Source organism: Limulus polyphemus, unplaced genomic scaffold, assembly GCF_000517525.1.
Source record: "Limulus polyphemus unplaced genomic scaffold, Limulus_polyphemus-2.1.2 Scaffold262, whole genome shotgun sequence".
NCBI classification, from domain to species: domain Eukaryota; kingdom Metazoa; phylum Arthropoda; class Merostomata; order Xiphosura; family Limulidae; genus Limulus; species Limulus polyphemus.
In genome coordinates, this window is record NW_013665872.1 from 23,661 (window position 1) to 37,521 (window position 13,861).

A 13,861-nucleotide genomic window follows, 5' to 3' on the forward strand; every position below is an offset into this window, starting at 1 on the left:
CATTTGTGATTTCAATGAAAGAAAGATAAAAGAAAAATCCAATTTCATGGATTTTCTGGACTATGAATTCATGTATCAACATTTTTTGAAGCTTACCGAGTGCCAGACACTCCTCAACAGGGGTTGTCTTCTACTACTTCAATGATGACTGGAGCTGAGGGAGGTTACTGTCACTGTGCATCAAGTGGTTGGTTCTCTTTTAGTATTTATTTTAGACTCAGAACTCCCATCTTCCTGCTTTTGTAACTTTTGGTGAGCCTGACACATCTTTGGACAATTTAGAGTATCTCTTTCTATCACCTGCTTGTATTTTTGGTTATTTTTTCCCAGATGAGAATCAGATAACTCTACCTTCCTTTTTTGTCACTGATAACTTAGGTATGTGACATTATTTCTCTTACTACGGTTGTTTCTGCTGGATCATGGGCAAGCTTGCTGCACAATCCTCAATCCTTGGACTGTCTTTTCCTCTTGCCTGATATTAGAGTTCATGCCTATTAATTTCTGTCTCAGCTTCATGATGCTTTCAGATACCAAATCTTCCTGGTCAGAATCCTTCTTCTTACCTCAACCTCAAGCTTCAATCCCCTGATTCTCTTCTTCCAGCTGGGAAAGGTCTTCTTTTTCTCCCATTTCATCTCTCTCTCTCTCTCATTTTTACTCTGCTTGTATTTGTTTTTTGTTTCCTCAGTTTCTTCACTATCATAATTTTTACACATTCTTTCTGCGGATCTTCATCATGACTACAACAACTTTACTGGAAAAGGCTGTATCTACCTCTTCTCTGCATTGGCCTCTTGGTCTCTTCTGCATTTTCCTAGTAAATTCTGTTCCTGGGACTTACTTGGCCAGATTGCCTTACTTTCTGGAGTTCTGTTTTCTCCATCTTTTCTCAGGAAACACTGTTTGATACCTTTCTTCTGAGAAAATGTTTTTTCTTTTGAAGAGTTCCATTGCAGAAGACCTATGAGTTGCATGTGTTTTCTCATGAGCTTACCCAGTCTTTACACTGTCAAACTCATCTTTCACCTTCTTCAGTCTTCTTTTGACCCCCTCAGATCCCATGTGTCTGGAGGAGACTATTTTCCCTTCAGGCAATGAACACAGTGGAACAGGCCCTTGAATCCCCTTTGGGCTGGGGATAAGTGGCCTTTCATAGAATTTTCACCCTTGAACTAATTTTCTGTCAAAATAGAAAGTTTCCTTGATCTGAGTTAAGTGATTTCTCTCCAGTTGTGGATGAGTAAGATTGAGGTTTTGGATGCTTTTTTCCACATTTTGATTCACCTGGCCATTTGTTGCTTCCTTCATATCATTGACAGCAGTGCAATTTTTCATTTCAGGGCTATTCCTTTCAAGTTAGCTTCAGCCTGTATGTTTTCAACTGTGAGGTCTTTTGCAAGTTCCACTATTATATGGATAAATGGCTTCTCTTCACCTCATTCTGGGAGGTACCTTTTGCTCTGACCTCCCTTCTCCTTTAGAAGTTGTTCCACTTGGCTTGGCTGGTCAAGCTCACCAAGGCAGTAATTCCCCACTCAGTATCTGATTCATTTGTGGGTATTTATCAACTTATTTGCTGGGGAGGCTTGGCCTTCTCTTTTACATCTATGAGGTATAGAACTTCTGATGTCTCCTCCTCTTCCTGCATGAAAAGTTCCATCTCTTTGGGGGGCTAACCTCTCTGAAGTCTCTCATCCTTCTGAGATTCCTTCTGTGTCCTATTCAGTGTATTCTCGTAGATCAGTGGAATATGTACAGAGATCAACTGACTTTTCTGGATTCCCTCCATCCATCTCTTCACCTCTCAGTGTAGTGGTGGCTTGATTGTTACAACACAACCCTTGTCTTCCCCTTCCTCCACCTTGTGTAGACTTACATCTATTCACCGATGCCTCTTTGACTGAGTGAGGTGCAATTCTAGACACAATCACCATTTCCAGTGTTGAGTCTCTCCATATCAGCATCTCCCTGAGATGTTAGAAGCTCAAAGGGCCTGTCACCATCATCTTTTAAACTTATCTGGATAACTCCACTGTTGTTTCTTTATTAATAGGAGAGTATTTCCCCTTGAGAATTCTGCTGTTTCACTCTAGAGCTCTTCTTTTGGTCCTATGAATATTACATCTGGTTGTTGCCTAGAATGGTTCCTTTCAACACTAATTCTTACTTCCTTTGGTGTTTCAATGAAATTTTTTCCATCTTTTGGGGGTCCTCTTATCGATGCCATTTCAACACCAAGCTTCCACACCTTTGGTCATCAGTCCCAGACTCTGTGGCCCTAGCAGTGATGCTCTGAGTCAGGATTGTTACAAGTTCTTTATGTATTCCTCTTCTCTTTAGACAGTGCTTGCCCTTTCAGCTGTGGGGGCATTATAATGTGATGGTCAATATGTAGGCCTAATTTGTTCTATGTTGTGACTTTAAAAAAAAAATTAATTAAACATCAAACTCATTAATAGTGTGACTATCTATTGAATTTAAAGTTAGGTGTGTATTCGTAACCCTGAATTAATTGGATGATAAGAAGAGAAAGTAAAGGTAGTAAAAAAACAGGTCATACAAATCTGTCAACTGTGATGAGGAACCTCATGGATAAATTTCTTGTATTTCTTCTGGGAAAAAGAAATATTTAAAATATAATCAAAGATTGGATATATACAGAGAGCTTACATCGGACCTCCATCTTACAGAAGAAGACTGAGCTTTTAGGAACTTAGAACAGTTATTTTCCTCTCTTATCCCTTTATCACTGTTTGTTTTACTCTATTTGAATGAATGTGAAATTTTAAGAAAATTTTTTTATTTGTAAAATTGACTACTTGTAAAGCATTGTGTATGATAACTTTTTAAATTCTGTAATGATAACCTAAAATTCCTGGGTGTTTGATTGTTCATGTACGTCTGTTAATTCCACATCATGTTAACTGAAAAATGCCATTGCAAGTTACGATACTTAGTCAGTGATGTACATGTATGTACCCATTCATTAACTGACAGCAAGTAAAATTTGTTAGTTGATTAGTAACTTGGTTAAAAAAGACTACTTAATAATAAATATTACAGTGAAATAACACAGTAACAACAGGAAATGTCTGTGATTATGGACAATTTTTTTGATATTATAGATGTAGTGGTTTATATGGATATTTTATTCTTTCTCTATGATGTTTTCTCTTAATATTATGAAACATGTTGCACATTTCATTGTACATCCTGTTATATTTTGATTGTATCAAAAACTTTTTGCTTAATGGCTGATGTTTTTGTAATTAGAATATTGTGAATTAAGTTTTTTGAGGACTTAATGCTGATGATGGAAATCAAAACAATTCCAAACCATCTGTAAAAATAACTGGTATTACCATGTTTTATTTAAATTTTTATGGCAAGTTTCAATCTGTGTTGTGTACCTGCATATGTTTTACGTTGGCAGTTGCCTGTACCATGTAAGTTTTGATAATTTCTGTAAAAAATTGTTAATATTCAGGAATATACATAGGAATTCCAACACAAAATACACGGAACTAAATCAATAAACCTGAACTCGTGATCATATCCATGTTCAACCATAAGCTGACTGCCTGGTCTATTCTGTTGGTGTTAGATCTCACAGTGGTTAGTGTAAAAGAAATATCAATACAGGCTACTATAAATCACTAGCAAAGATATCATGTAGTTCTAATTAGCCTGAAACTGTGTGTACAGAAAAAAATAATTCATTGAGAACATGTTTTTTAATTAAGTTATGTTTGAACTTTGAGTAAAGTATATATATATTTAAAAATAATTAATTGTGATTATTGTAGTTATAGGAAACAATATTTATACATCATTAAAGTCTTTTTTTCTGTGGCTATAGTTTCATCCTTTTTGAAAAATTGCTAGACCAATATGCTTAAGAAATTTTTGCAGTTCTGAACTTACTCATAATGGTATATGCTTGTTCAGGTACAGCCAAAAGTTTTAATAAATGTAGTAGAATTTATTTTGTTAGTGATATATTTTTGTCATTTCAGATTTTTCTGCTTGCTGCTCCACCAACACACCGGTTGGTTACGGTATTGTTTAGGATACATTTGCATTGTTTACATGGAGCGTTATTGGCCATTTTACTCCCTGTGTTAAACACGAGATTGGTAAGTTATGAGAAGTTTGTTATACATCATTAAGCAAGTGCTTGTGACTACCTATAATTAATTTATATATATAATAAAAGTTTTTTTTTAGAATGTGTAATTACTTGAAAAAATTTCCTCCCTCTGAGTTATAAGATTTTTAAAGTTTCATTACTATTAGCATACACATGTTTAAGTTATAAGAACTGTCTATATTTGTTTAATAGTTGCCAATGGAGACAGAAGTGTACTTTCTTCAGCATGGTTTGATGTTAATTATTCCTTTCTACCTTATGAGGACAGGAATGGGAGGTTGGTCAAATAATTGTGTTATTCTTGTTATTGTAAGTTAATTATTTATTAGTTATGGCTTACCTATGGTATATATAGGCACATGTGATGTTAGGAGAAAATGTTAACATATAATTTACCTTTATAAATACTATACAAAGTTAAACATTGATCAGAATAGACTTAGTGAAACACAATTAGTTACTAAAATATCAAATTAGAAAATTTAAGAAAATTATTAGTAAAAGGAAGATGTTTATTGTATATATATGTGCAGCCACATGTACCATTTAAAATGTCTTGCATGCAAAGCCTTCATTAAATTATCATCAATTAGGTCTTATTAAGTTTCCTTTCTACACCTGAATTGTAATGTCATTTGTCAACAGACTCTTTCATAGCTCATGATAGAATCTTTCTTCCTATCAGCAACCTTTACTTGTGCTTGCACAGCAGTTTGTCTGGTGTGTGTGTGTGTGTGTCTATGTGTGCCAGTTAAATTAGGTGGTACATTTGAACAAACTCGTATAATAGATAAGAAAACCATAGCATTTATTTGATACCTGAGCTTTTAAACTGGTGATAGCCATTGAACAGAGGCACAAAACAAGCAACAGCAGCATTCAAAATAAGGGTGGAATTTCTGATTGGCCAGTGTGAAATCTACATAGGCAGTTTCTGGCTCCCTTCCTAAAATATGGGTTGTCTGGACAAATATCAGTTTATATGAATTAAAGGAGAATATTTGTATAAATATTTTAATAAATATCCAGGTTGTGTCAATAATATTAAAGGAAAACTTAGTTTGTTTACATATAATAAAATAATTCTTGTTTCTTGTCATCAACTGGAACAATGTGTTCTGCTGTGCCATTTCAGTGATATTGAACAAGGCAGAACTTGTGGTAAAGAAGCAATATCATTGGTTGAGAAAAGAAAAGAGGCAACACACACACACACATGCCGGGAAGTGGATATACTAGAAAAAAAATGTTTGTTGTAATACTAAACTTGTATTCAAAATTCAAGTTTTGATTTGTTATTATAAGTTTGTATTGACTGTTGTTATTTGTCAATTCTGAGGTTGTATTATTTCTCATTATTGATTTTAGTTTCTTGATCATTGGTCTCTTTGATTCTTACATTTTTTTCATTGTTGGAACCACATGTTATGGTAAAATTCTGTTCAATCACAATGGCAAAAAAGGCATAAGGATTTGGTCCTTAAAATGTGAAGCATTAATGGTACTATTTCAAGAGATTTAAAGATTGGTATGTTTAAAAGCATTTATTTATGCATACATCATACTTCAACCATTAACATTTGTCACATTCCTGAATGAAAGTGAGGTTGATTCTGATTGCAGATTCTGTTAAGAAAAGTGTGTTTAATATCTGGCTGAAAGATAGTGTACAACTCATCTGTAAAAAAATTATTGATTCTAAAATATTTTTGAGTTAAAATTTTTGAAATATATTTAGAATTAATATATAAAATTGACTTAAAAATTTGTGCTTCAAAAAATTTTATTAAGTGACAAAATAATATAAAAAAGCCAGTAGAATTCCTATCTTCAGACTTAGTAATTGTTACACTTTTTAATCCTAAACTTTCTACATGTAAATGTATCATACACACAAGTTAACACAACTGTGTTTAACATTTATAAACAATGAAAGATTTATTTAGTTATGAATCAAGTGTTACAACAATACTGTGTAAACTTTTCTGTATGTGTTATTTCAGACAATTCAGTATTGTTTTACATGTTTTTAAGCATGTCCATGTTGGGGCCTTAAGTGTTGCATCTATGTCTACACAGTTACTTAAATGCTTTGCAACCAACCAAGGAAAATGAATAATCATAGTTCATTTTTTTTTCATTAGTCAAATGAATACTTATGCAAAATAAATATCTAGTTTTGTTTTATATTCTTCAAGTAGCCTGAATTTAAAGTCAAACAAAAGGAAAATTGTAATTATGACCAATTTATTTTGTAAAATAAAACTTTTAATAGCTATAACTTTTATCTTTTAAAGTTTGAAAACCATTGTAAAATGAAAAAGAATATAACTAAAAGGGTAACATAGGGAAGTCGGATCCAAATGCCATTCCCCCCCCTCATTTCATGTCACTTCATTGGGATCTTTAAGGGTGCATACCAAGTTAGGTTGAGATCAGTTTCAAAACTGAAAGCACAAAAGGTGGACATACACATGCATGTAGTATTTTTGCTTTATGTTTGTAGATTAAATAGTTTTTAACTCTTATCCTCAGACTTTTGGAAAAATGCTTTGAACTTACAAGGTTTACAGGTGGTAAAATTGAGGAAGGGGTTTGGTAATAACAAAACGAATATTATTTTTTTTATGATTTCCAATTATAAAAGGTTGTTGTTCCCAAATCTGAAATGTATTTATAATATAAAGACCTCCTTGAGTAAGTTAAAAAAAACAAAAACATATCAACAGTTAATGATTATGTTGATAGATTTATGCATGACTTAACTCAGTTTATGGAAGTTGGGAATTCCTTTGTTTCTAATTTACTGAGTTTTATAATAGATGTTATCCACACATTACACACTGTTTTTTCATTGTCATCATGCAGGTGTGTACACAGTAGAATCCCTGAGTGACTTCAGCTGGGCTTTTCTAACTTGTGGTTTGTTATTTTTTTACCACTTTTTACTTCTTCAGGTTTTAGGATTGGTAAGTACTTGTATTTTAGACTTTAGAAGAAAGTATGTAATCTGCTATACTACTTGTTCTACAGTTTCTTTAGACTAACTCTACTGACTAAAGTTTTGTGAATTTTGATAGTTGTTAACACCCATGTTCTTTATTTTATAGTTCAATCACCATTACTCCAATATAGTTTCATATATTTAGCAGGATCTAGCTTTTACTGATTAAGTCTGAAAAAAAAGAAAAAAAATGATCTAGTTCCTATGTGAAAATCTTGAACAAAATGTTTAATGAAATCAATAGCAAATGATTTAACTGTATGTTAACATTCCAATAATAAAAAAAATATTGCAATGTATCTGTGAACAGTGACATTTTAAGTGTAGAAATACAAAACAACAGTGAACAAGAAACATAGCATGATTTCTTTTAATTTTATTTCAGTTAGTGACAGGTACAAAACTTCAGTTTTTTCCAAAAGTAAATTGTGTGGAAAAATAAGTTTGTAATATTGTATATTCCAATTTAGTGTAAATAGTATTTAAAATGTTATGTAATTCATCAGCAAAACCTTTCTTTTTTTTGTTTTTTTGAAAATTACATAGTTAGGCTGGTTTATTCCTTAGGTTATTCAAACTTCACAGATTTGTTATGGAAGGTTATACCTACTTTAAGTTTCAAATACTAGTCTATATGTGTGCAAAGGAATAAAGCATTGTATTCTGTCAACAGATGTTGTTGTTATTGTATTGTAGTTTCTACAACCAAAAGAGTTAATCTACTGTATCATGGTTTACTGACTTGTAAACTAATGTATTTAATTATGTAAGAAACATGAGTTTTATTTGCAAATTTTCTCACAGGTATTGATTGGTGCTAAGAGAGAGAAAAAAAGTTAACTAAGACAAACATGCAACAACAATTATTTTTAATATAAATATGTAAAAGATAGTTGACAATATTTTGTAGATAGTTTACTGGTAAAAGTTATGACAAATTTCTGTTAGACAAGTCAGAATCATCATTTTGGATGGCACATTAATTAATCAGTGAATTTTATAATATGATGGGTAATTGTTTTCCATTTCCTAAATACCTCTGAAGGCTCAAGGGTAAGTTTGAGGGCTTATAATGCTAAAATTCAGGATGTGATTCAATTCCTATGATAAGCATGCAACAGATAGCTTATTTTGCAGCTTTGTGTCTAACTACATATAAATATGCCGTACCTTAAATGCTTCATTAGTATTGTACAAATTGGTGGAAATGGTTTACAAGTAAAATCTCAAACTGATCAAAACATAAACTTAATTGCTCAAAGTCAATAAAAAAAACCCACAAAAATGAAACTAGAAAAAAAAGTTGAGTCTTAGGTTTTGAAAGGTCTACTCTTCTTGCTCTGGAAATGTGATTGATTAGTATTAAATGTACACATGCAGGTTCTGTCAACATAAAATATCAAAAGTACTATGACACCAGATTCTCACTGCATGAGGCTCACATTTAGTCTCCTTGGTCAGTGTGTGTGTGAACAAATTATAATTTGTATTCTAAAGTTGAAACAGTGTGCATTTTCAGTTTGTAATTGTAGATTTCAGTTATGCAGTTTAAAAATTTTAATTAGGCCTGTTTTGAAAACTTTGATTTTTATATGCTCTTAAAAATATTAACATTAAATTACAGAAACATTTACTTACATTTCAAACACTTTCCAGATTGGTAAGCAAAGAAGCGATACCTTTTTATTGACCACTGTTTGTGAACTTGTCAGTCATTGCTAGAATAAGTAATTTATGGTGGATGTTTAGTTGAAACACCCTTACTTCACATAATGAGGATTTATTTATTTCATGACTTAAAATGTTAAGATGTCTGTTCTAGCAATAATTGAAATTATTTGAGAAGTCAGTGCTATCTGAGGAATGTAAACACTGAGTATTTTGCTGAAAATGTGTATGTGAGTTACAGAAATTTAATAGTTACAATTTTGTCTCAAGTAAAGGTAAATAATATAGAGCCATGTGTTACCTTCTTTCTCTTTCAGATAAGAGTCACAAACTTATGTTTTGTTTTCACTGCAGGTGACTCAGGTGAACTTGAATAACATGCTCTGTCCAGCTGTGTCTGATCCATTTTATGGACAAAACTACAGACTATGGGCCATTGGTCATCAGACATTGCTCATACTGAGTATTGGAAAGCTTTATACTGCTGTTAGTCTTTTTGTGCTGGAAGCTATGGGAACAGTGGTGTGGACAGGGGAGAAGTATGTTGCTATGGCTACACAGCGAGTTCAACAACTGTGCAACTTGTGTCGAGTTCAAGGCCAGAATGGGCAGTATTCAGGATGGAAAAGAAATATTGGGGATGAACATCAGGACTGACAATTGTATGTGTAGAGAAGAATAGTTGTTATTTCAGATTAAATAACTGTTTAAACTATTTACTTAATTTTTTTCAGTGGAGGATATGTTACCCACTTTTTAGAAATGATAAATAACCAAGACTTTTATATAGAAGAATATGGGTAAAATCTTTTAATGGTAGAAAGAGTACATTTCTTTTTATAAGTTTATTGTGAATGTTTTTCTGTGATTATGGGCATGCCATAATCTCTACTATACGGCAGACATACGATTAGCTGTATTTTATGGTCTTATAAAGTTGGAGATGCTTATTTTGTTTTTCATATAATTATATAGTAATTTTTGTTATACAAGTTTGTTCAGCCACAAATTGACCAATACTTCATTAGTCTTACGAATAAACAGTATCCAGGTTTTCATAGTTTTATAAGTAATGCTAACTCTTGGAAGTCTTAATCCTGCTTAAACTTTCTTAACACTGAATTTTTATTGTTAGTAGAGGGAAAGTAAGGTTAATTATGTATATAATGAAGGTTGCAAAGGGCCTTTCCAGTTGTTACTGATTACAAAGTAAAAAAGCAAAGTAATTTAACTGCTGTGACTTTCAGTTTATTTCAGGGCAATGGTAATTTGTAGAGGTGATTTTTTATAGTATTTAGTGAAGGAGTTTTGTCATGATTTTTACAAGTTTAAGAAGTTAATTTTTTTAATACATAATAGATAATTAGGGATTTTTTTAATGGTTAGAAGTAGGGTAGATAACCTCACTTTGCTAGTAACATTAAAGGTTTTAAGGGTTGAATATACAACTTTTGAACAGCATTTTTGATACAATAGTAAATTTCCACTATCACATTTCACAGCATTTTATGTCATACCACTAATATCTCTTGTGTTCCACAGAGTCGTTTGACATAGTATTGCTATTTCACAATCCCATTGCACAGTATCTTGTGACTTAATACTACTATCTCTACTCTGTTGTACAATGTCTTGCATATAATATATTGCTCTTCATTTCACAATCCCATTGCAGTATTCAGTAACATAACTCTGTTATATCTATTCTCTTGCACAGTGCCCTAGACATAATAGTGCTGTTTCATAATCCCTTTGTACAGTATGCTGTAACATACTGATGCTATCTAAGCTTTCAAAATATTCCATACAAAACATACAAAAACAAAGGTTGCCCAGAAAGAAGCTGGACCTAAAAAAAACTAAGCATAGTACATGTGACACAGTAATATAATTGTTCTTAAAAGTTTTAGTATAGCACTTGTAACTAATGAGCTTTATAGCAATGTGAATATAAGTCTTTGAGTTCAGTTTGGTATTAGTTGACAGTCTCAGGGGTTGCATTGATAGGCATTGAACTTTCATGTTGAGACCCATTACTTTGCAGGAGGTACAAGAAAGTTCCTTTATTTATGTTACCAGTAGCCTTCTGGCTCTATTTTCATATTAATTCCCAATATTTTTCTTTTCCTGGCTCTACAATATGGTGCTTTGTTTTCCAGCAGTTTCATTCCTTCTGAATGTCAATGAAGATCTTCTGTGATTAATGTTTTCATCTTGCTTGTGCAAAGTAGGTTGATATCCTGCCATTAGAGGTGTGGTGGGTTTTTATTGTGAGCTTGTCAGTTTCCTCATTTAGCTTTGCATACATCTAGCATATACATCCTGATGATAGTATTACCATGCAGTTGCTTTGCTTTCTGCTATCCATCTTGGGACTAGCCACTCTGAATTTTACAAAATACTGCTAATAGGTAAGTCATAGATATTATATTGGTTGCACTGTCTATTTGTGATTCAGTGCTTTCAGCATCAGTGGAGAGCTGCTTTATGGTTTCTGCTCCACTTTTTTGATGCTTGTGGGAAATGTGAATGCTCCATCAGTCAAATGCAGAATGGTGTTACTTCACAAGATGATGAATGCCCAGCCAGCTCTGTCTACAATAATGAGTGATTATTCACCATAGTTTTTAAATAGGTGCTGAAAGGCTTTTCCTGCTTAAATCTTTTCCCAATCTCTACATTTCCTGTTTAGGTTAATTTCCAAAGATCTGGAGGTGATAAATTATCTCAGTGGTTGCTATATAGCACTTGTCCATCAACTTAAGCATGGTAAACTCAACTTTTAGAAGAATGTCAATCGAAACATGTTATTTTGAACAAAATGGTGCCAATTTGATGTTTTTAGCTTCAAATCAAATGTAGTTTTATTTAATTTAGCCCATTACTGTTTATGAACATTAATTGTCATGGTGTGATGTAATTACCTATATCTCAGGTGGCATGTTTTTTCTATATCTAAATTTTAAGAAGTCCTAGGCTAGTGATCGAGACACGTAAGAAAAGCTTTTTTTTCTGTTCTCTCAAACTGCATAACCCAGTTTGGCTTCTAGTTCACTGGAGACTCACTTAGAGATTAAAACAAAGTGATAAATGCTTATCTTGTTGATATGTTGCTAGAAAGAATATTTGTGAACAATTTCTGCCACAATTACAGTCTTTATTTATTTTTTTTCATCCTTCATATGATATTTGATATTTCATTTTATTTATGTTGTGACAGTATGATAGGTAGAGAAATGTTTTCCATTGAACGAGATAAGGTAGGTTTATATAGTTAGATCATTTTGCACCCAACTAGATCAAGTTTCATTTCATGGGGAAAAGCCTGTTTTGTTAGTCTTTGTTTACATCATGTGTTATTGGCCTAAGTGATTGCTTGAATGTGCAAAAATATCCTCAAAAAGAACTGTAAAAAATATACAATTGAGTATGAAATGGGTTTAAAACTTATTACATATAGCTAATGACTAACAATTAAAACAAAATTATTAGTTATTTTTATTATATGCTAGTGATCAGTTATAACTGTGTGCAGTGTATTTTGAGTCACAAGAAAGATAATATTTACAATTTCATTAAATAAAAGATATTGGAAAGTTCTACAAGATTGTAGGAAGACTTAAAAATCAGTAGTGGAAAGCAACAATGATGGTAGGCATTGTTAATTGTTTTTTTTAAATAGTGATATCTTTGCATTTTCAAACCTACAAATACATACAAATATCACATATAAAAATAAATATTTTAAGAGGATAGGTAACCTGTAGAGAGTTTGTCAAATTACAAAACAATTCAATTTCAACAGTTGCGCTATAACAACGAACGTGCTGAACTTCAACAATACTCTCTGACTGCAGTTCAATTACTCACTACACTGTTGTTCCGTCACGTTGTGACCATCTTATATATACCAGACTACCCCCAATCTAGTAATCTCCTGAAGATTCGAGAAAGAAGTGGCGTGATACTAGTCACGTGACCTCGCTGATGCAACAATATGTTAAATTGACACACCTAGGTGCTTAAGAGCTAAAAACAATAAAAACCATTAAAATGGTATGTCATGAAGAAAGCACACACTAAATGAAAGGCAGTGTTTCTTTCTAACTTTCTTTTTATTTGCATTGCACAGCACCTTGTCAGGTGAAATAACACTGAGTTATCTTTATCCCACTGCAAAGTATCTGTTACTTGACCAAATTTTTTATCTCACTGTATAAACTCTATGATGGGATATAGCTTTGCTCTATCTGTTATTGCAAGATTTAATATGACACAGTACTAGTGTCTATCTCGGTAGCAGTTGTAGCATAACATAACTTGTCAGAATTGCGTGTTTTATGTTCTTATATTATATTTTAAGGCTATTTCATGTAGCAGTCAAAACTGTGAAAGACAAGAAACAGTGTAAAACTAGTAATGTTATTTGAGATAAATCTGAGTTTCTTAAGGAGTTATTATTTATTTTGTTTTCAGAATATTTTCTGTGGGTGTAAAAGTATAGACTACAACCTCTGAGTACAGAAAATAAGAAAATAACTGAAAGGTTACATCATCATCCTGTAAAGTCAATAAAAAAAAATACCCAGTTTGTTAACTTAAGTTTAATGTTTGCAAGCGAAATGTTAACTAAAACCTTAGAAATATTTTCTGGAATCTACATATAAAAATAATATTTGGGTTAAATAATAAAAGCTCAAACCAAATAATATAAGGTTTTTCATTTTTGATCTAGTAAACTTCCTGGTGAAAGGTGCATTCATGTTGTCTTGAAGTGGTGAATTACTGAATGTTTAAATTTTATCAGTTTTTAAGTGATATGTAATAATAGAAAACTTTACACTGCTTAAGAGGTCAATTTCACCTTAGTATCTTATGACACACACACACACACACACACACACACACACACACACACACACACACACACACACACACACACATAGTAGTATTATTATATTAGTAATAAGTATAATTAATTCTGTTATACTAACTAACTTACGTTAGTTAACGTTAACGTTTACGTATACTTATTT

The 13,861-nt window shown here is 32.3% G+C and overlaps 1 protein-coding gene across 3 annotated transcripts in view; it reads left to right on the top strand.

The window, feature by feature from the left end:
* The window catches only part of LOC106478907 (transmembrane protein 164-like), a 35,153-nt gene extending 21,447 nt beyond the window's left edge, over positions 1–13,706 (top strand). For 2 of the 3 annotated variants that reach the window (XM_022382606.1, XM_022382607.1), the window contains 4 exons: positions 4,020–4,139; positions 4,346–4,430; positions 7,022–7,122; positions 9,180–12,603. In XM_022382606.1, the coding sequence (XP_022238314.1) occupies positions 4,020–4,139; positions 4,346–4,430; positions 7,022–7,122; positions 9,180–9,482 (609 nt within the window). In that variant the 3' untranslated portion in view covers positions 9,483–12,603. Of the gene's footprint in view, positions 1–4,019; positions 4,140–4,345; positions 4,431–7,021; positions 7,123–9,179; positions 12,604–13,301 lie in introns of those variants that run through there. The other variant, XM_013939487.2, reaches the window with a different exon arrangement.
* Positions 13,707–13,861: the final 155 nt, after the last annotated feature.